Source organism: Panthera leo, chromosome B4, assembly GCF_018350215.1.
Source record: "Panthera leo isolate Ple1 chromosome B4, P.leo_Ple1_pat1.1, whole genome shotgun sequence".
Classification (NCBI taxonomy): Eukaryota; Metazoa; Chordata; class Mammalia; order Carnivora; family Felidae; genus Panthera; species Panthera leo.
Window position 1 is genome coordinate 25,014,012 of NC_056685.1, and position 22,920 is coordinate 25,036,931.

Consider the following 22,920-nt stretch of genomic DNA (forward strand, 5'->3'; position numbering starts at 1 on the left):
AGTTCAAAGTAATGATAATAAAACGATCTTTCTTGAAGGTGTTCCCAACTCTGATCCCAACTATTAGTACTTCAAATGTTTATTTATATTTTTCAGGGAAAGAGTGCATGTACATGTTGGGGGAGGGGCAGAGGAAGAAGGAGAGACAGAGAGTCCCAAGAAGGCTCCATGTTCTCAGCACAGAGCCTCACGCGGGGCTTGATCTCACGAACCATGAGATCATGACCTGAGCCGAAGCCAAGAGTGGGATGCTTAGGCGATTGAATCACCCAGGAACCCCAACTATTATTACCTCACAGCAGTCTTTCGTGTCAGATAGCTTTCCTTTCCCAAGGCTCTTCACTAAACTATCCTTTTCTCATATTCCATGCGTATTTCTACTTGCATTCAAACCTTATATAGAGGAATTATAATTACATGATAACACTTTCCATTTATTAAGCACCTTTTAATACCAGGCACTGTGGTAGGCACTTTATATATCCTATATGATCTCTAAACCTTGTAGCAAATCAAGGTATGACTCATTCTTCTCACTTTGCAGATGAAGAAACCCAAGCCCAGAAGTGACTGAATCTGGATCTTATAGTAGCGAGTGGGAAGAGCTGAGATTCAAACATAGATCTGTCTAGCTTCAAAGTCAAGATTGTCTCCAGTACATACATAGCACATGGTAATAATGCCTATTGTCATAGCTACTGAAAGAAGGTATTTAGTGAAAATGTTCATTTTGAAGTTATGTATTTTAACAGCATCATACTCTCTTTTCCTCGGCTCTTAAAAGGTGGGTTGGTGGTCTAAGGTGATGAAAGTCAAACCTAATACAAATGCAGTAGTCCCATATCATATCCCTTACCAACCTGAAGAGAGTTACAACATATAATGGACCCTTCTGTTCTTTCTCCACCTGGTCAACTCTCAAAGGAAAACAAAATTCATATGATCATTGAGGTCTAGAAATTAACTTTTATTTTCAATCTGTCAAGAACTCCTGGCAGTTATTAATTTTATTAAAATGATTACATATGGCAAAACAAAGAATAGAGGTAATTCTATTTCTCTACAACATAAATTATGAGTTAGATTCTTAGCTGCTGGCTCAGCATTGTTCAGGATTCTTTTAAAGGATTTGGGAGGGGAGACTTTAATTTCCAGAAAATGTTAAAGCAGCAAGAGAAAAAATAAATTAAAAGTAATTGCAAATGGAGATATTGCCAAGGATGTCCTAATTATAAAATCTTCTTGATGTGTTTATAGGCCAGATTCCAAGCTTTGGTATTAAAAGAAAAAATCATGTGAAAGCTCTCCTATATTGGCTTGTCATCCATATTTTATATCATAGAGCAAATCTGCTGATTCTTTTTAAAAAGATGGCAAAAGTGAATTATGACTAATTCAAACAAAAAACAACCAGCATCCATTCATCTAACTGAAATATGTCAAAACAAAATCAATTTTATTAAAATATTTAATACCAGAATAACTTATAATAGTATGAAAAAGAGTGAAGTACTTGTCCTTAGTTTTCTCTGACATGATCACATTTTGACAAATTAATTTATAAAGATTCCAAAGTTTTTATCATGGATCCGTAACTACTTAAGGATGTAAACCAAAAGAACTCATACTTCATCCGATCATACAGTCATAACTTAACATATCTTGCTTTGCACTTACTGTTACTGCAAACAGCAATTTAGAAAACAAAGTAAAAATATATATATACAAAATATTTTTATATCAAATTATCTTCATTACACTAAATAAACCCAATCCCCAAATGCTATGTTACATGAAAAAGTGTCCTACAATTTATATCAAGAATGATATTGTCCATGTATCAACTAGAGCAGCCTTTGGTTTTAAAAGCATTTTGCAAAATAAGGAAAAATATCACCACACGGCTGCACTATTGGCTCTCATTCACACTCACAAAAATGCTTTCCAGTTAAAAAAAAATTACAAAACAGATTACATACCCAGAAAAAACATCCCACCATAAAAGAGTCAAATCCTTTTTTACTTCTCTGTAGCACATATACTCTGTTATATTTGGCATCTCTGGTGTTTATTCAAGTTTCAAGTCTCCCCAAGCTGATTAGAATATTATTGTTTGATTGAAACCTATATTCTTCTTTCTTGATATTGATTATTCTCACTCAGTGATAGTCTAATTTAGAAACGAAATGTTCTTTCTTTTAATGCATGATTTCACTTAATTTTTACTTAAATGTCCTACTTGGCAAATTCAAAGACTGTCAATGTTTTGTTTTCCATATGTTTTAAATTTAAAAATCAATTTTATGTCTGTATATGTATATTCACATAGAGATACATTTCTTTCATTGTCTTGTTCTCGTTGCAATATAAATTGTCCATCAGCAATTATAATTTGAAATGAACCAAATAAAAGGTTTTCAGCCATTCCATATGAAAAAGTTTCCATCACAAAAAGCACTGACCTCTAATGCAAACAGGATTATGTGTTAAAACTAAACTACAGGTTTAGTTCTGCACGGGAAAATTCTGAGTAACTTACGTAATAAAATTTTAAAACACTTATGCAAAACTTAAGAAAGAGAAATCCAAATTACTTCTAAAGGGCACTGTGGTGTTTCCCAGCAGTGCTTGGAAAAAGTTTTCCAGATCACAATGGATTCACTGGGATTCTTCTTAAATAAACATATTACGTGATTGCCGCTCCTTTCATTTTGGACCTTTGTAGTGTGTCAGATAGGCAGGCAAGATACATGCATGAAATTCTCACTGTCACTCTGAAAAGCATGCTGAACAATTTTAAATACTGCAGCAGTTTTTTGTTTTTTAAAGGAACATCTCATTTGGGCTGTGTAGATTTCCAAGTTTTAACATGTGAATTACTGAAAACATTTTGAGGGCTTTCAGCAGTTCTGGTTTCTGTCCTGAAATGGTTAGGCCCATCTGGAAGGACACACACGGACTAACAAGCATTGTGGCGTTGTCATTTGAGGCACAGCAGCTCTGCTGTGCCCACGTTGTTGCTTATTTTGGGGGGAAGCAAGGCACTTACTGTAATGGCAATGCAGACACTTTATGCATAGTTTGAGTAACATAAAATAAGTTACTACTTTTGATTAAAGTGAGGTTTTTATAATTTATATGTCTCTTATAGTAGCAACTAAATGATATATTTAGGATAATTAAAAACAAGAAGAGGTTTGAGAGGGAGTCATTTTCACTTTTGCTTCGGCTCTTAAGATGAGGGTTGATGGGAAAACACTGACACGAAGAGCAGCCGTAGGTCTGAAAAGTGACAAACCCTTAAAATGGCTGAACCAGTGGCACTTTGACCGTCTTTACTTCTGCTATATGTGATGACTTCTGGATGATGCAGCTGGTTGTTCCCTGCAGTGTGTCTTTGCCCTGTGCAAGATTGGTTAAGGCCATCGCTGCATTAATCTCCTTCCAGTATGTATCGTCCTTGCTTGGTCCCTTCCTATTGGCTGCACTGGATTTAAGCAAAAAAGAAAGAAAATGATCAAACTCATTGCAGCATACACAGAAAATGCCATCAGCGAAACGCATAAATGGCAAATAAAAACATATTTCTCACCTGTCACCCTTATTGGATCCATTTTCCAGAGCGTCTGTAAAGACAAGCAAAAATTCAATTACTTTTCTTTTTTTCTTTCTTTTTTAACCTCAGGAGCTGCATCATTAATTTACCGGCATAGAGATTCATCAGGAAATCTGGTTGAAATTAATTAATTTTTTTTATAAAGAAAAAGTAGTTTAGATTAAGATACAAAAGAAATCTCTTTGCAAAGAAGCAGGATGAGAACAGGTAATAAAGAATTAAAAATAGCTTTCATAAGTAAACAAAAATCTGATGTTAATGTATGCTGAAAAATTGGGCCTTTTCATGAGGAGGAAGACAGCACAGGGACAGGAACACTAGCTCTTCCTGGGCCAGGTTCTGGTCTCACTCCCTCACTCACCCGCTGTCTACCTTTGGATAGACTATGATGCCCCCACAGTCTGGGATGCAGTTTCCTCAACTATAAAATAAGGGAGTTCCTAGAAGATCTTTAGAGTGCCTCTGTGATTTCATGGGACTCAAACCTTCATCTCAGAAAAAGGACTGGCAAATAGTTCCCTCTGACTAGCTAGCCAGAGTGACAGATTCAACACTGGCAGCAGCACTGGACTTCTGGCATGTTAGAGTAAACAGACATCAGTCTTCAAGCTGCAAAGGAAACCCTCTTACTGTAGGAAATGAGCATTAGGGTGTGAGCTTTGCTTATGCACTCTCTCTATTGGTGTAGATTCCCTCCCTCTCTCAGGCACTAATGTCTACCAATGCAAACATCGTTATCAAGAAGGACAAAATGGCCTCTTGATCTTGATTAAATCTCCCTACGTAGCTCTCAGGCTAAAAGAATATGGTATTGGGAACACAAAAAATAGACATGCTGGAGGGAAAGATGTTCAGAAGGTAAAGAGGGTCCGCTAGCATGGCATGGGAAGTGGGGACAAAAGAGTAGAATTGAAACTCCCCATCAGCCTATGAGTCTCCAAAACTAGGTTAAGTCACCACCACCACCATCATCATCAACAACAATAGCTACAGAATGAGGCACTTTGCCCCACACAGGAAACATGAAAAACACAATGTGTGCTCAAGGCCTTCTTCTGTTTCTATGGCCTTTGGAAAGCTGTCTTTTGCTGCCTGCAGTCCTCTCCCTTTGTTTTACCTCCCCCAGCTCAAAAGGTATTTTTTTTTTTTTCTCTGCAATGCTCAAGGCTAGTTGGGTCAGACAGCATAATTTCCAGATTTGGGCTCTAAGAGAGTCATGGGACTTGAGAATAAGAGCATCAACATAATCATAATACAGTGTGACCAGGATAAAATTCGCCAAGGAAGATATGGTCAACAGAAAATGATTAAATGTCCATGGAGATGAGGCAGCTGAACTCCTATGTCCTTTAGGAAGGAAAAAGAATTGGGAAAGCCTGTTAGTGCATCCTGAGTCAGGCCTCAGGTCGCTGTGAGCTCTTTTGCATAACCCTTGCTAGAGACCCAGGAAGTTAAAAAAGAAAGAAGGCAAGTAAACAAAACAAAAACATAAATGACAAGGTTGTTATGAAGAATAAATGAGATGTTATGTGTCTGGCCCCAAACAGAACAACAAACATTAGTCTCTTTCTTTGATCTTTCACTTATCCTTTGGGGAAATAGCTGGGTCTGTGAGCAGATGGGTGGTCACCATCTGGATCTACTGGTCCCTACTAGGTTGCCCTGGATGGTTAGCTATATTTCTGCTGCTTTTGATATTTTGAATTATAAAATTACTTATGTAATTGGAGGCAAAGAATGACAAGTTTTAATTCATGGAACTCCAATAATCTTAGTTTACAGGTCACTTTCTATGTGCTAGGCACTATTCTAAACACTTTGTGTCTTAGCTTATTTAGTATTAGTGACTTTCTATGTGCACAGTATGTCTCTGTTATGTCCGCTAAGTCATTCTTTGTTTCATACTATTATCTGTAAATCTTTACTCAGGAATGACAGAGACAAGGCACTACTAAAACAGAGAACAAGTCAAGGCCTTTGTTTAGGAGGAGGGAAGCCAGCAACATTGGATATTTTACAGAGGAAAAAAAAAAGATCTAGGCCTTTGCTCAATTTTGCCCACAAATTGCAACAATTCTGTTGCCAAAGTGAAGCAATAGGTTATGGAGATATTTATTCAATGGAAAGACTTGGCAAAAGCAGAATAAGTTCCATGAAGCTTAAATAACATTAGGGAAATAACAAAACATAATTTAGAAAAGACCATGTAACTGATGCTCTGGCTTACAAACAAAGCAGTCTCACAGATTCAAAGGGGACCAGAGTCAGATTCCCTACCTGAATGGTCAACCCGAGAGTGATTGCTGCATAGATGACAAGAAGGAAGCCTGGGGCTATCAAATATGTATGTAATGGGTTACAGAACCCAGAAATGCCCTAAATGAGTGGAGGAGCCTGCACGTGAAAGGGGAACATGTAATTCACTGTTAAGGTCCATGGATAGCTTGCATTTAACACGAAGAGTGAACTCGTATGTCCTGCAGCCCCATTTATGGCTGGATACTGCTGGCACTCCCTGGGGCTGCCTCCCTGAACTCATTCCACTGAGAAACAAGTTTACTACAGCCAACTGTGAAATTATAAAACTCTGCTTACTCTTGGGGTGTATGTGTTTTACAGTTTGGTGCCTATGAAAATACCTTTGAAGTGTAAAACATAGATTCCAATGCCTGTTTGGGTATTCTTAATTAGTTTCACAAATTTCAACAATATGCTCGCCTGTATTCAAAAGAACGCATCCTGTATTTTATTTCTCAGGCAGATGGGTATGTTTAATGTCATTAGGTATGGATTTAGGTTTTTCCCCATCAACAGTAGAAAAGTCTTCATTAAAAAGTAATGAACAGAAGAAAACATTTTGCTTTTCTATCAATAGCAATGCTAAAGCAGTGTGTAACAAAACTCAATGTCAAACATTTCAAACCAACAAGAAAGAGGTGACCACTACTTTTTTTTTTTTTTTTTTTTTTTGGAGGGGGAGGAGTCTCTGTGTCCAGGGTGCTTTTGGTTTAAACATAAATTGGTATTAGGAGGACATGCTTTTCCTGTTGCTGTTATTGGTGAGTTGCCTGCTGTCACTAGGATGTTATGCATCCAAGAGCCACCTCCTTCAGAGCTGGGTGTTCTAGTTCCCAGAAGAACCAGCAACAGGAAGATAGCAAACAGGGGTCCTTTTACTCTGAAACATTTGTGCTTTTGTAGGAAAGCTTTTGTAGGACAATCAAGATCTGGTAGTTTGGGGAGACTGTTTTTCTATTCCTCATGTGGAGATGAAATCTGGGGAGATACCCCAGCTATTTTAGAGAACTGATATCATTTGAGGGGAACTCAGAAAATTTACAATCCACTCGTTATATTCAATAACTGTATTAAATGTGAAGATGTTTTTTTCTTATGCTAGCTCTTATCTGATTCAAGTATTTTGTGTCTTTTCAGCCAATAGTTAAGAGCAGTGGGTCTACTGACCCATCACCAGGGCTCAGGGGGCTCATGCCACTTCTGTCACTACAGACAGGTGGTCTCACAGGCTCGCCTCCAGCAGTGGCATCGAGGAACAATCTGACAGGAGAAGGATTCTGTAATGCTGCTGAAAAGAGAGAAATCTGAAGTCTGAGCCAGAGCAGACGTTTCACTGCTGTTAATTAACATGCACAGACTTAGGGTCTGACTGCCCCACATTCAGCTCAGCTGTATCTCTCACTCTGCAAGTAGCTTGGCTCGGCCTCTCCAAAGTCTGGGCTAAAACGCCTTTTTAGATTGTAAGGTTCCAAAAATCAGCTACGCTGTCAATTACCATAAAAGCAACTGGTTGGCAGGAACAACTTATTGAACCAGCCAAAAGAGCGTGTTTTAAGACCAAAAAAGAAAAGGAAAGAAAAAAAGAGGTGCGTAGTTAGGAAAATCTTGGATGCCGTAAAACCCAAACCATGTTAAAACTTAAAGTGGGGCTATCCTCAGTTTGGACATGTGTTTCCTTATAAAGTTACGTAGAGAAACAATTATATTGAAAACCACTTCTATTGCAATTCGAGATGTGTAAGCACCGAGCTCTGTGGGCAAAGTGTCCACTCAATTTTGATAAGTGCAATTTAGAAACGTATTAGTTCTGATATATATTCCTGAAGTAAAGAGTTATAGTCATAAAAAGAGACAAAAATATGGCCAAGTCTGTTTCTCTGAGATTTTTTTTCCAAATGTAATCAATAAGCCCTAAAGTTAGGAATGTTTCAAAAATTCTGCAAATGTGAAGTAGTAACTCACACCACTGAAGTGTAAATAAAGAATATAAGGATTTAAAAAAATAAATAATCTAAAAATCATGCTTTATGTATTTCCCTAACTTAAAATGGAGACAGTCAGAGCTCCAGATGCTTGACAACTGTGTTCTTTCACACTGTGTCCGTTTTGGGGCTATTACTGTGAATAGCAGGTGTGGACAGCCAGGGTTTGATGTGTTTCTGATCTTGGACGTCCTGAGAGCCCCAGGGACGCCAGATCAGTTTCTGGAGTGATTTACATACTTGGAACAACTGAAGTAAAGAACGCGACCCTGGCGAACTGGGCAGACGGAAGACCTCTCTGAAGATTACAAACTACCGATGGCTCAAAATCTGCAGGACCTTACACCAAATGGACGGAGCGATCCTTGGGGCTCCCTGCTCCCACTTTCCATGGTCTCTATCTCTACTTCCCCCACATACTACTAGATCCAGGCAGGGCCACACACACACCTACAGATTGGTTCCACTGTGACTCTATGCTTCTTTGCTTTTAAAATTAGCATTGATGGGGAGCCTGGGTGGTTCGGTCGGTTGAGCATCCGACTTCAGCTTAGGTCATGATCTCGCAGTTGGTGAGTCCCAGCCCCGCGTCGGGCTCTGTGCTGTCACCTGGGAGCCTGCAGCCTGCTTCGGATTCTGTGTGTGTCTCTCTCTCTGCCCCTCCCTTGCTTACACTCTCTCTCTCTCAAAAATAAAACATTAAAATTTTTTTAAAATTAGCATATGCTGTTTTTCTCTAATAAGAAAGGAACACAGGTTCACTGCAGAAAATCTGGGGAAAAATATACAAGAGAGAAAAAAAGGAAATTTAGGGATAATGAATATAATATTTGTATATATGGCTTTCCAAGCAAGTTTATATACGTTTTTAAAAATGGGGTCATTCCGTACATGTTTGCTTTTTTTCACTGAACTTCTACTTTTGTCTTACACTTTGTTAATAAATAAGGTAATAATCTGCTATTTGGCTTTCCCTGATGTGGCAATGGTTTTTGTCTGTGAAATAGAAACAGATTGAAAGAATTCAAAATCCAGCTTCATCCAGTTTAAACTTGAATATTGACAGACCCCGATGTTACATGAAGGGGTTATCTTTAAAATAAAGTAAACAATTACTAACATTGATTGAATGCTTATTCAGATGCCAGGCACTATGCCAGGAGCTCTAAACCATTATCTGCTGAAATGCTTACAATAACTTTGTGGAAGAACATCATGGCCCTTATTTACAAATGACACTGTAGCTTAGAGGGGTCCAGAAACTTACAAAGGACTCAGTTTGGCTGTGGGGGTGGTGAGTCTCAGCTCTACATCAGTTGACTCTGAAAGTCATGGTTTTTTTTTAACTCTTGCATTCAATTATTTGAGTGCTCTCTGTTGATAAAGCCACCTTCAAAGACCACAGCAAGATTTAATGCACTGTTTACATGGAAAGCCTGTGGAATGACAACCTGTTAAAAATCTATTGGAGCGCCTGGGTGGCTCAGTCAGTTAGACGTCTGACTCTTGACTTCAGCTCAGGTCATGATCTCATGGTTTGTGAACTCTAGCCCTGCATTGGGCCCTGTGCTGGCAGTGTGGAGCCTGCTTGGGATTCTCTCTCTCTCTTTCTCTCTGTCCCTCTCCCACTTGTTCTCTCTCTTTCTCTCTCTCTCTCTCTCTCTCAAAATAAGTAAAAATAAGCTTTAAAAATCTATTAAGCACATTTTCTGTTCTTTTTGTTAGTATTTTAGTTAGTATTTTTGTTAACAATTTGTTAACTATTTGTTAACAAATAGTATTAACTATTTGTTAGTATTTTTGTTAGTATTTGCACAGAGGTGCAAAAAGAGACTTTTTTCCTGCCTATAATGTCATCTGTAACAAAAAAAAATCTGTCCAAATCACAGAGTAGGGACTCTAAGCTCTCTTGAGCTCTTCCCCATGCTTTAATCAGAGTGACATTTTGATAGATGTGATAACCTTATAACCACTCTTCTCTTGTCCAGAGTGAATTACTGCTAAATAACTCCTAGACAGCTGTGGCTGCATCACTTTTAGAGGAAATTTCTGTGGTTAGCCATTCTTTGGGGGTAGTTGGAGCTTCTGAATGAGTAATGATAAATCATTCTAAGTGATGTCTGCCGCAATAGGAAGGGAAAAAAAATACCCAACAACCTGTAACACTTATCTTTTGATGACTAACTGCTTCTTCCAGTTCTACCACAACCAAAAGTGAGTTCTACTTGAACACTTCAGCATGACAGGACAAGATTGTAACTGAACTTGGGGAGGTACCACGGACATTGCTCATTGAGTTTTGAGAGCCTTGAGGTGGGGGAGTTTTGAAAGCTTTCTGAATAGTGAGAATTATAAAATGAAACCCACCCCATCTTCATGGGTAGAGTTAGTATTTTTTTTCCCCTTTTGCAATATACTAGCTAAATTATTTATCCTGAGGCCTTAAAGAATGAGTGGCTTCCAAAATCATTTCAGAGTTTGAAGAAAAATCTTTTCCAAAAATTAAGCCAGTGTTTCCTCCAGCCATGACTTCTACCATCTGGCCCGAGATTCTTTTCCTTCCTGCTACCTCTCATGCGGGCTGGCCCCTCACTATGGCTAATGATGCCCAGATGTCCTGGATCCACAGGATCCCCACCTTCAGCTGCCTCTCTGTCAATGCATCATCTCCTCTAACTCCTGCCAGGAAATAAAAATTGGAAACCACACCCCTCTCTTCTGAACCAATCACGAAGAGCTCCCTGGTCAGGGTGTAGGTAAGTTGATATCTCAAAGCTTTCAGGATAAGATTATATTTCCATTGACAACAACAGAACATCTTTATTGTTTCCGTAGTACCCATGTCTGCGTGTAAACCTGTAAAAGTGTTGCTTGGCTCCTTATTGGTCAGGGAGTAGTAGCCTTGAGGGCGTTCCTTAGCTCCCTTTCTTACTGTGAAACAGGTATTCTGACCTCATTAGTCTAGGCTGGAGGACTAAAGGTGTAGGAAGTGGGATTTGTAACTTGAAAGTAACTTTTCAATAAGCAGAGTACCACCCAGTTATAATGTCTCAACTTCACTTTTAATCTTTTTCACTAAATATATTAAATATCCTTGATGCTAAGTTATTCTGCATATTCCTATCTGCTAAGATTGCTCCTCTGTGATCTCAAAGACTCCACCTTCCCAAAGTCTAAAACATTCAGTCTGAAACTTCACTTTGAAGATTAGAATGCAGTCTATGGGGAGGAAATTGTTGGTGAATGACCAGAAAGGGGGTCTGGAAATGTTAAATATTCTCATTTCTATTCTTAGCTCATCGCTATTAACTACGAGGGTGGTCTGGTGTGAGGCATGGAGGCAGCTCAGGGCAGTGGTTGGAGCCCAGACCCTGGAACTAGAAGCAGGAGTTGGATCCCTGCTCTAACACTTACTATCTGTGTGACAGCTGGCCAGCTCCTTGACTTCTCTGTGCTTCAACTTTGTCACCTATACAATGGGGCTAATAGTACTAGACTCATAAGCTTCTTATGAGGACCATATGAGTGAACATTTTCTGAAAGAGAAGGGAACCTGAGTATATATACCAAGCACTATATAAACCCTTGTAAAATAATAATAATAATAAAATTAACTTCCTTTCTGACTTTTTTACATCTAAGATATGGGGTTGAATGTAGTCACTAGGAAAATTAGTATGGCTCAGAGATTTAATAAGAAAACCATTATGTAGGGGCGCCTGGGTGGCTCACTTGGTTGAGTGTCTGACTCTTGATACTGGCTGAGGTCATTATCTCACAGTTCATGGGATCAAGCCCCACGTCAGGCTCTTTGCTGACAGCATGCAGCCTGCTTAGGATTTTTTTTTCTCCCTCTCTCTCTCTGCCCCTATACCCCACCCCACCCACTCCCACCCCCTGTACACATGCTATCTCTCTCAAAATAAATAAATTAATTAAAAAAAAAAGAAAACCATTATGGAAGAACAAAATACTTTAACTCTGGGCAAAGCCCATAGCTCAGATTCATGGATTAAGTGTGCAGAATCTATCATCTTCAAGGACAAAATGGCTTTTCTGATGTAGTTTTGTGCCAAACTAACACAACATGCCAAGATAAAGAATCCTGGAGCCACAAGAAAGAATAGCTACAAACTTTAAGTGTCTAATGGATTCTGTTACTCCATTTTCTCAAGGGGAATACTGGAGATGTTACCCAAAATGTTTCATCCATGAAAGCTAGGTTTCCAGCCAAAGTCTCAGAAAGTGACTTCCTAACGATGCATGAATAACTTCTGTGTGTGCCTGTGTGTTGCAAGGAGCATCAATTGTTTATAAAATCACTCCTTTTACATGCAAGTTGGGCTACTAGTTCTGAAAACTGAATGGACTTACCAATTCTTAGCTAAATCTTAATTTTGGTCCAAAGTTGATATCGATACTCATTCTCTAAATTCTACAATAGCACAAGAACTCTTTCTTCCGAGATCAATTTTATAGCTGTCACACTGTAGTTCTAGAAGGTTGACTTGTTTAATGAATATATAACTGCATAGTATTAGGTTATGAAGTATTAATATGTGTTTCTTCGGCAAAAAGAAATGGAAAATATGCATTTGTAATAATCTAGAAACTGGCTGGAGAGTGTGGCTCCATCTATGTATTTTTAAGCTCTTCAGTATCTCTGAAAAACCATCAGAAAGGATTTTTCCTTTGATATATGAACCGTAGTATATCTTTGAATTGGCTCACATTTTTGCCATGCTTTTCAAATTCCTCAAATTACCATCTCCAGAAATGGCACTGGAGACCAGGAGACCTTGCTGTTAAACCTGTCTGACTGCATTAACACCAGAAATGACACAGTGAAAGAGATGACGTTCACAAACTTCTTGGATCTTTCCAAGGAGTAGCAAATGACAGCTTCTCTACTCACAGTTCATCTGCTGTATTTATTAATAGAAAAGAAACATATTTTAGACATAAGATGAACAGTATTACCAGCCCTTCTACTTTTCAAATACATTTCAATGTTCTTAATATACTTAAAATGTTAAAACTGTACTTGGCATGTCAGCGTTCTATGTTCACACATTTCTACATTTAAAGGTTCTGTGATTTTCTGCTTTTCATTTCAGAAACAGTCACTTAAAGTCTCAAGTGGGGTGGGGAGGGCTTTGAAATGAAGATTGGGAATATTTTTGCCAATGATATTGAAGGACATGAGAATTTAAAAAAGGAAGTAGATGTAGGGTGCATCGATGACTCAGTTGGTTAAGCATTGGACTTGCGCTCAGGTCATGATCTCGTGGTTTGTGAGTTCAAGCTCCATGTCAGGCTCTGTGCTGACAGCTCGGAGCCTGGAGCCTGCTTTGGATTCTGTGTCTCCCTCTCTCTCTGCCCCTCCCCTGCTCATGCTCATGCTCATGCTCATGCTTTGTCTCTCTCTCTCTCTCTCAAAAATAAATAAACATTTAAAAAATTTTAAAAAATGGAAGTAGGCATAAGGGGGAGGTAAAATTCCTTCCTATGCTTTGGCTGTGGTTGGAGGTCTCAGAGTATTTATTCCCAGTCTAGAGGTCTTCTGATGATCCGTTTTGACCAAGAACATACCAAATACCCCGTGCCCCCCACTTTAAATCTTCCCAGAGGTATCCACTCTAGATTTTGTTCATGAATCTACATCCCAGAGCATATATTAAATTCCAGTGGAATACAGATCCCAATCCACTGTTATCACCTAAATTTAGAATTACAAGAGATTTCTAGGAAAAAAAGTGGGGGATAAATTGCTGAATATTAATAAGTTGATTTGTTTGGGGGGCGGGAAACAAATACATTTTATGGACCAAAACCCACCTTTTTGTACAATAATTTGTTGAAGCACAGGATGTGTCCTAGGACTATAGGAAAATAGCCGACTCATGAGGTATGTGACCTTGTGTAAATTATTTATGCACACTGCATCCAAATGTCTTCGTCTATAGCATGGGGATAATAGTAACACCTACTTCCCCCTGGGGTTGCTGTGAGGACTAAATGAGGTAGTGAGTGTTAAACTCTTGGAACGGTGCCTGACCCGAAGGAAAGTCTATGGCGTCACGATTCCTGAAGTGAAGAAGAGACACTTGTCAGTCATTCTTCACCAGTCACGGGGCTATGTCGAATTCCATGGAGAGGCTAAGCCCCATAAGGGGCTTCCACCACCACGTCCTAACCTCTAACACATATTCTCGAGATGGTATAGAGCGTTGGAATACACAAGGGAACTTCTCCAAAGGGCAGGCTCCTGGATCCCATGTCTGAGATGATGATTCTGTAGGTCACAGGGATGCCAAGGCACGTGCCTTTGAACGAACTCTGCAGGTGTTCTAATGCAGATGGGAAGAGGGCTGCCACTGGAGAAAACTGCCCTGGAGCATTAGAAGTGGCTAATTCCCAGCCACTGGAATTCCTGGGTTTTCACTCAAGTGTAGCAGCATGAGGCAGAATTTCTTTGGTAGTTTTCAAAAATCATTATGGATTCTTGGTGTTCCAACAAGGGTCAAATAACAAGGCTGTATTCAACAAACCAAGTTCTTGATTCTACCTTCATGTGAATAGGAAATATAACACTTTTGTTGGAGAATATTGTTCAGAAATGGGCACTCCAGCTTCAGAGATACTTTTTTACTATTTTTTGCTCAAAAAGAAATATAACACTAAAAATGACTTTTTAAAGATTTTTTATTCTTTTATTTTAAAGTAATCTCTACATTCAATGTGGGGCTCAAACTCACTAACCAAAGATCAAGAGTCACATGCTCCACTGACTGAGCCAGCCAGGTGCCCCCCCAAAATGCCTTTTTTGGGGGGATAAAACTTCACTTTACTTGCATTGCTTTCCCAGTTATTATAATTTTTAAATTTTTTTTAATGTTTATTTTTCAGGGAGACAGAGACAGAGTGTGAGCAGGGGAGGGGCAGAGAGAGACACACACACACAGAAATTGAAGCAAGCTCCAGGCTCTGAGCTGTCAGCACAGAGCCCGATGCGGCGCTTGAACTCTGTGAACCATGAGATCATGACCTGAGTGGAAGTCCGACGCTTAACCCACTGAGCCACCCAGGCGGCCCCCCAGTTGTTATAATTTTTAATATGCTATGACATATAATTAAGGGACAGTAATTACAAATACAAACTTGAGAATAAAGAAACCCAAGATTTTCACTGTAATATATTACAGAATACTTCAGAAAAATCAAATCATCCTCTTCTAATTGGAACAGCGATGGTAACAATATACTGTTATAAGATCTGTGTTTTCTGTTTTGAAAATAAACATGTTGGCACAGCTCTATATTGCTGTGATGGTGGGGTCTTTTATTTTTGTAACTCTTTTATTTTTTTATCTTTCCTTTGGGAAAATAGGGTGACAGTTAGTAATCCGCATAGGGTCATCAAAAACTAATTATTCAACCTAACATAGAATTTTTTATTTCTAGGGTAGGATAATAAGCTTTTTTAAACTAAAGTAAACTTAGTTTCTGCTGCCTTTAGTAGAATATTTTATTCAGGCCTGTCTCAAAAAGAAAAGAGCATTGTTTTATTATACATCAACATAGTGATGAGGTTTTACAAACAGCTTTTGGCTATTTTTAATGTTATTTTTACAGCAACACTGAGATGTAGCTAGAGCTATATGATCTCTACACAGGAACACGGATAAGGGGTACAGAACCACCATGGAATAAGGATTAGGGGTACAGAACTACCATACACCAAGGCCAAAATCACTAAAATTGAATGCAGTGGTTATGATGTTGAGTACAGTTCCGAAGAAGGATTGAGAGGGTCCTGTCCTAGATTTTCTTTTGACAATGGCAGAATGCCAGGGCATCTGTGACCAAAGGACTGAAGAGAACCAGAGTGCTAATGGTGGTTGCCTCAAAGCCACCTAACGGTCCATGAGCAGGCTGAAAACTCAGAATGACTCTTGGCTGGGTGTCTGTGGAAGGGTGAGCTGAGAATGTTCTTTCCCCAGAGTATGCAGACTCATTCTGTGTTGAGGTCACTACTGCCAAGGGCCTACCAAAATTAGACATAGCAAGTCTAAAATGATAAACTTCCACCATAGCCTTAAGAAATGTAGTATTCAGGGGCGCCTGGGTGGCTCAGTCAGTTGAGCATCCGACTTCGGCTCAGGTCATGATCTCCCAGGTCGTGGGTTTGAGCCCACATAGGGCTCTGTGCTGACAGCTCGGAGCCTGGAGCCTGCTTTGGATTCTGTGCCTCCCTCTCTCCCTGCCCCTAACCCACTCACATTCTGTCTCTGTCTCTCTCAAAAATAAATAAACATTAAAAAAATTTTTTTTAAAAGAAAAAGAAATGTAGTATTCAGGAGGGGTACTTCTATGAGCATTACAAGTATTAAAAAAAAGAAACGTAGTATTCAGGAGGGGTATTTCTATGAGCATTACAAGTATTAAAAATTACAAGTATTAAAAATATAGTACTTAAGCATGGAAACAAATCATAAAGAGAAAAGCAATCACCCTTAAGATCATACATAAAAAACCCCAAAAACCAGAGCTCAATGACTACCAGGAAAGGAGAACAAGTACAAAATACAAAAAAGTTCTCGAGAAGGCATTTCATAACAATTTAAATACAAAAGAATGGCATGATTTCATGATTTAAATATATTTAAATACAAGCAGCTACCATGATTATTGTCTTATAAATATCATGTGCTATTATAAGTCAGGCACCTTTAAAAATAAAAAAGTAAAGATTTATTTTAGTCATTAAAAATTATTGATTTAGAGAAAGGAACGATGAACCTAATGCTTTTTCCAGATTAAAAGTAATCCTCTGCTATTCTTTATATTTTCTACCCCTTCCCATATTTTTTGGACTTTAGAGAGATATGTAGTATTTTAACAAATAATACAAGCCAATTTTTTAAAGTTTATTCATTTAGTTTGAGAGAGAAAGAGAGAGAGAGAGAGGAAGAGAGAGAAGGAGAGAGAGAGACAGTGCATGTGAGTGGGGGAGGGTCAGAAAGAGAGGGAGAAAGAGAATCCCAAGTAGGCTCTGTGGGGGCTCAATCCCATAAACCGTGAGATCATGACCTGAGACAAAATAAAGAGTTGTATGCTCAACCAGCTGAGCCACTCAGGTCCTCCTAGACCAATTTTAAACAAAAGAGAGATAGAAGGGAAAGGCAGAAAGTTGTGCAAAGAATAAAAGAAAGCAAAAGTTACATTTCCAGAACAAACTAGACCCACTTACCCACTCTTTTGTTTCTGGTGATAGAATACACTAAACATTCTTAAAAACAATTTAAAAATGAAATTATTCAATTATAAATTTTGTCCAGACACCCAGAAATAGATGGTGAATAAGAAATGAGAAAAAGATAGTCATTATTGCCTTGAATCAAAGTATTGTATAAAAGAGCCTGGCTCTCATACATAAGAGTAAACAAACTACATATTTTCATCATGAAAGCACACAAAAAAATTGCCCTTTTCTTTGGGGTGGAGGGAGACTAATAAGAGCCAGAAAAATCATACATTCCTTGTAAGATTCCCAAACTCTTGTAGGTATGTGGCCTTCTCCCCTCCCTAATAGGATTTGGTAGTTCTAGTCACTTTTCCACGCCCAGGAGGTGGAAGCAAGAGGGGCTGGTATTCAAGGGCAGACTAGTTTTGCACAAGAAACCAAGAACTGTGAAGTCCCCTGACCCTAGAAAAGTACCACAGCACCATTGTTCATGACATCTTCTGTTATTTCAGATGCACACCCAGTTAATTCCCTGCTTGAGTGCACCACTCTCTATTATGCATACAGGTTGCACATGGGTCCAAAGCCAAGGTTGCTGAAGGCGTCTACTGAGCATTGGAGGAGAAACCATCCTTCCTAGGCCACCCACAATGGGAGCTGAACAAAAGTTACAAAACACACATGAAGAAGTGAGCCATTGTTTCAGGCCTCAGGGCAGCACTTAGTTACACAGACCTCAGTGTCAGATGAGAACAGGAGGTGAAAAGATGGAGTTGGCCAGTAAGGCATTTTAAAAAAAGTATTTCTCTTATTTTCCAAATTTGAAGTAGCTGTATATAGTTTCCAGTTGATTTTCAGCCTACTTCAGGAGGTTTATAAAAGCCGTTCTATAAGATAGATAGTTTATTAGACAACATAATACATTGATTCTCACTTGGACAAGAAGATGACCAAGAATACTCTCAAAGTGAAAGAAACAAGAAATTTGAGTTGACTTATAGGAGCTCATAGGAGAAGAAAGAGTAAAGAAATGAAAGATGAGCAGTGATGAAGAGCCCTAGGTAAAAATGCATTTAATTGTTCACATGAATAATCATTATAGTAATAAAAATAATTGGCAGGGCTAGAAAAAGCAGAAAGTGGTCCCAGAAATAGAAAAAAGATGATTTTTATACTGAAGAGAAGAGGAAGTAATGGGAGTTGCATGGGGGCAAGTGTCGAAAGCATCTATCAAGAGGTTGCTTTAGAACTGAGAAACTTAACAGAAACCCATGAGGGAGGGGAAGAAAAAAAAAAAAGAGGTTAGAGTGGGAGAGAGCCAAAGTATAAGAGACTTAAAAACCAAGAACAAACTGAGGGTTGATGGTGGGAGGGAGGGGAGGGTAGGTGATGGGTATTGAAGAGGGCGTCTTTTGGGATGAGCACTGGGTGTTGTATGGAAACAAATTTGACAATAAATTTCATATATTAAAAAAAAAGAAATGGGAGTCAGAGTTTATGATTAATTGAAGAATTTTTCAAATGGGATCCCATGTTAACTTTAGCAGTCTTGGAGGCACACAGAAAGAGAATAACCAATTAGTTATTCAATTCCTTCAGCTGCTTTAATGGGATTCGTGCCTTTGTTTCGGTTTATCATGAATTAAGTACACCTGTTCCCTGCTAATCAGTCCAAACTGTGAAGGATGCAATCACTTAACCACACTTGATTCCCCCCAAAGTAAGATACACTGTTGTGTATAGATTTGGAAGCAGATAGGTTGGGGTCTGAATCCCAGTTATGCTGCATGTTAGCATGTGGTGTGGGGCAAGTTACTTCATCTCTCTGAGCCTCTTTTTTCTCATCTGCAAGATAGATACAAAAAATACTGAACAATGAGAAGTACTGTAGAAATTAGAAATAATCACTGTAAGACACAAGGCACCCAGTAATACTCAATACACAGCAGCTACAATTATTCCGCAATTGGAAATACGTTCTTTCTAATGGTAGCAATCTTTGATGAATGTTGGATTTACCTTGAAGGGGAGCAGATAACAAGTAACATAACAAGTTGAAATAGTTTCTGTATTTGAATCATCTAAGCTAGGTCAAGGACAGCCATGTTATGTCTACGATGCTCTAGTGTGCAGAATTCTCAAAGCAGCAAGACTGCATATTATGAAGGCTTCAGTTTTGCAATGGCTTACAGAATATCACTTCATTTGCTCTGGTAGCCATAATATGCAAAACATGAGCACGGAATCTTCGGTGAAAGTGAGAATGAGCATACCAAGGCAAATTCCAGGATTATGTCAGCAACTGCTCTTCTGCTGCTCATTTTGGGGTAGGCCCATGTAACAGCTATTGGACCAGTGGTTTTCATGTGTTACCACACAATCATATAGCTATGTTGTGGTGTTTACTCTTAATTGCTTGGAGAAAGTTTTAAATGTGAAGGCCCTTACTCAAGATAGAATATAGCACTTGAATTTGGGGAAACGGCTTTGGAAATTCCCAATTCTTACAAGCTACTTCTCTCATATTTGTTATTAAGAATTTTCTATGAGGATCTGACTAACTTATATACCTGTCCTTTTCACAAGGAATAAAATAACTACCTAAATAATATTTAAAAGATGTTAATTGCATCACTGCTTTATCCTAAACAACTGTATTTGATATCCTTAAATTCTTGATTGATTGGAGAAAGAATATATAATTTCAAATACTCATGATATGTTACAAAGAGACTGATAATTATTAAAAGTTCTTCCCACTGCATGTCAGAATAGGAGGAACACTTGATTTCTTCTAGATTTTTTTGTCATTTTGGATGGCTGGCATTTGATAGAGAATGTATAACCACATTACAGTGAATCTGAACTGTAGAAAACCAAATTATCTTCTTGTGTAAAATGGAAAATTATACTTTGTACATATCATTTTATTTCCCTACATCCCCCCTGCCTTTTTGGGGGCATAGTTAAGGGCTAGGTTAACAAAATTCAGGTGTTGATAATATTTTATTGAGCATTTTGCTAGTCATAAATGTGCAATTTATCTCATTTCCTTTGTGCGCATATATCATCTACCCGATTTTATAATGTGGAAATTGAGACTCAGAAAAAATGACAGGTCCAAGGCCAAATTGTTAATAACAATAGGGTTAGTACTAGAAGCCAAATCTTTTAATGTTCAGTGCAACAGAATTTGCTCTTCTCCAAGTTGTCTTTATTTACATTATTTACTTATTCATGAGTCCATGGTTCATGCAGCAAATATTTACTGAATGTATCTTATATGCCAGGCACTGTTGTAGGCCTTAGCAATACAGACCACAAATGGATTTCATCCCTAAGCAACTCATACTTTGAAAAATAAATGACAACAGCTCCTGATGGGAACTGCTGTGGAAGCAAGGAAGGGAGGAAGCCAAGGTTGGTGGGGGCGGGGGGGGGGGCCGTGAAAGGAGAAGATACCCTTGGGCAGCAGGTAGAAGCCTCCATTCATGCCAGCACGCCCAACCAATGTTATCATCATTTGAGTGCCAAGTCCTGGAAAAGATGGGAAAGCACAGGCCTGGGGTACAGATGAGCAGGAGTTACTCAGGGGGAGAACATGGGGAAAAGCCTTCCAAGGAAAGGGAACGGCTGGCTGTGTGAAAGCACAATGTCATGATGTTGTATGGCTCCTTTGGGAAACTCTTTTTGGCGTAGTTGAAATGAATGAGGCATGAGACAGGGCAGTAGGGAAATAAACCAAGAGAGATTAGCAGAGGCCAGGCACTGAGGGGTTTATGGGTTTGTGTGCCAAGATAAAGAATGTGAACTCTACCCTGAAAGGTATGGGAAGTGAGCAAAGGATATTTAGCAGTGGTATGATGAGATCTGGGTCTTAGAAAGTCCTCTCTTGTCCTAGTGGAAGACCCGATTGGAGGAGCCAGGCAGGATCACGGCAGGGACCTGCAGCAGAAGTGAGGAGTCCTTGAATTAAGGAGGTAGCAGTGGGGGTGGCAAGCCAAGATTTGAGACATAAGGGGGCAGACTTGTTGAATGACTAGGTGGGTGCAGGGATGGGAGGCAGGAGTCTGAGATGTCCCTTAAATTTCTGTCTGGGATGACTGGGTGGACAGTGATGACATTCTCTGAGTCAGGGAAGAAAGGCAGAAAAACAAATTTCCCTTTGGAGGAGGCAGGCCGTAATATGTCCGATTCTGACATGTTGAGAGTATGAGATGCTTTGACAACCTTCAGGTGTGGATGTTGACGTATTCATAGAGATGTATGATGCCACCCTTAACGTAAAAGAGAAAACTGTGTTTCTGGATAAGTTTTAGGAATTTTTTGATATTTTCGACTGAAAGCATTTATTTTAACATGGAAATTCATCAACATATAGGAAAAGTAGGTATACAAATAAGTAAGGCTGGGTCTTACAGGAATCTAAATACAGAAGCACATAGATCTAAATATTTTTCCATGTGCTCTGTTAATATTATTCAAATATATGATTTTAAAAAGTGTGTAAAATACCAATCTTGAAACGTGAATTATTTAAAAATCTTTATTAGTCCCACACCCATAAGACATACTGCATTTACTCTGAGAAGGAAATGTACACCCGAAGGGGGAAGGGGAAAAAATAGTTTCCTTGAGTGAAGGAACAGGAAGAGCCGATCTGTCTGGCCGCTAGCCAAGTGAGAGAATATTGAAAAAGCTAGATGTTTCAAGATAAATCTCCACTGATCCATCTTTTACCAAAGTTATCACTTAAAGTCCACCTTTTGACATGAAATATTTAATAGGAACTTATTTTAGTCACAAAGCACCCTTTAAAAGAATATAATATTGGACCCAGTACTAGGCTAAAAGAAGAAGGTATTAGGTGACTGAAAAGAAACTTGCATTTTAAAAAAAGGGGTGGGGAGGGGTGCCTGGGTGGCTCAGTTAAGCATCCTACTTCGGCTCAGGTCATGATCTCAGGGCTTGTGAGTTCAAGCCCCACATCAGGCTCTTTGCTGACAGCTCAGAGCCTGGAGCCTGCTTCAGATTCTGTGTCTCCCTCTCTCTCTGCCCCTCCACTGCTCGTGTGCTCTCTCTCTCTCTCTCTCTCTCTCAGAAATAAATAAAAACATTTAAAAAGTTTTTTAAAAAAAAGGGGATGGGGAGAAGGGACTTGTGGAAAGCCAAAAGTTCATGAGAGTTTCTATTGAAAACTGAAAGGTTAATGACAACACAAAAGTTTCTTTGCTGTTGAGGACAGACGCTTCTTATAGAATGGATAAATCAATAAAGTTCATTTTCTAGTGGCATCTGGAACCACAATTTCAATCTGTTGAAATGGCACAAAGACAAAGAACAAAGCACGAATAAACACAAAAAGGTTGTCTTTTAGCAAGAAGCTCCGTTTAAATGGCTTCCACTCTGGCAGCTTATATTCAGCTCCCTGATGGGGACCAAGTCCCTCAGGAAGGTGGCTTTTTGTTGGGTGCGTCCATGATGTTCATTCGTCTTGCACAGAAAAATTAGAACATAACAAGCTTCTAATCATCACTTGTTAATTCAAAACAAAAAGAATTCTTTATTTTTCCATTGAAAGCAGATTGTAGTAAAAAAGCAGCATTCTCCAAGGTCATATGCTGTTGGCAAAGCTCAAAAAAAACCTTGTAGTCCAACTTGCTTATGTTCAGCTGTGTTTACTTAGACTTAACATGACAAAGTCTGCCTCTGATTATACTATTATACTGTGCAGTCATCTGCCCACAGATAAATAGATATTACACAAACTTTTGGAG

The 22,920-nt window shown here is 38.9% G+C and overlaps 1 protein-coding gene across 1 annotated transcript in view; it reads right to left on the reverse strand.

The window, feature by feature from the left end:
• Nucleotides 1-959: 959 nt before the first annotated feature.
• MKX (mohawk homeobox) overlaps nucleotides 960-22,920 on the reverse strand; it is a 66,282-nt gene continuing 44,321 nt past the window's right edge. The window contains exons 6-7 of the mRNA XM_042948377.1: nucleotides 3,593-3,626; nucleotides 960-3,487 (exon numbers count right to left, since the gene is read on the reverse strand). Of these exons, the coding sequence (XP_042804311.1) occupies nucleotides 3,301-3,487; nucleotides 3,593-3,626 (221 nt within the window). The 3' untranslated portion in view covers nucleotides 960-3,300. The remainder of the gene's footprint in view (nucleotides 3,488-3,592; nucleotides 3,627-22,920) is intronic.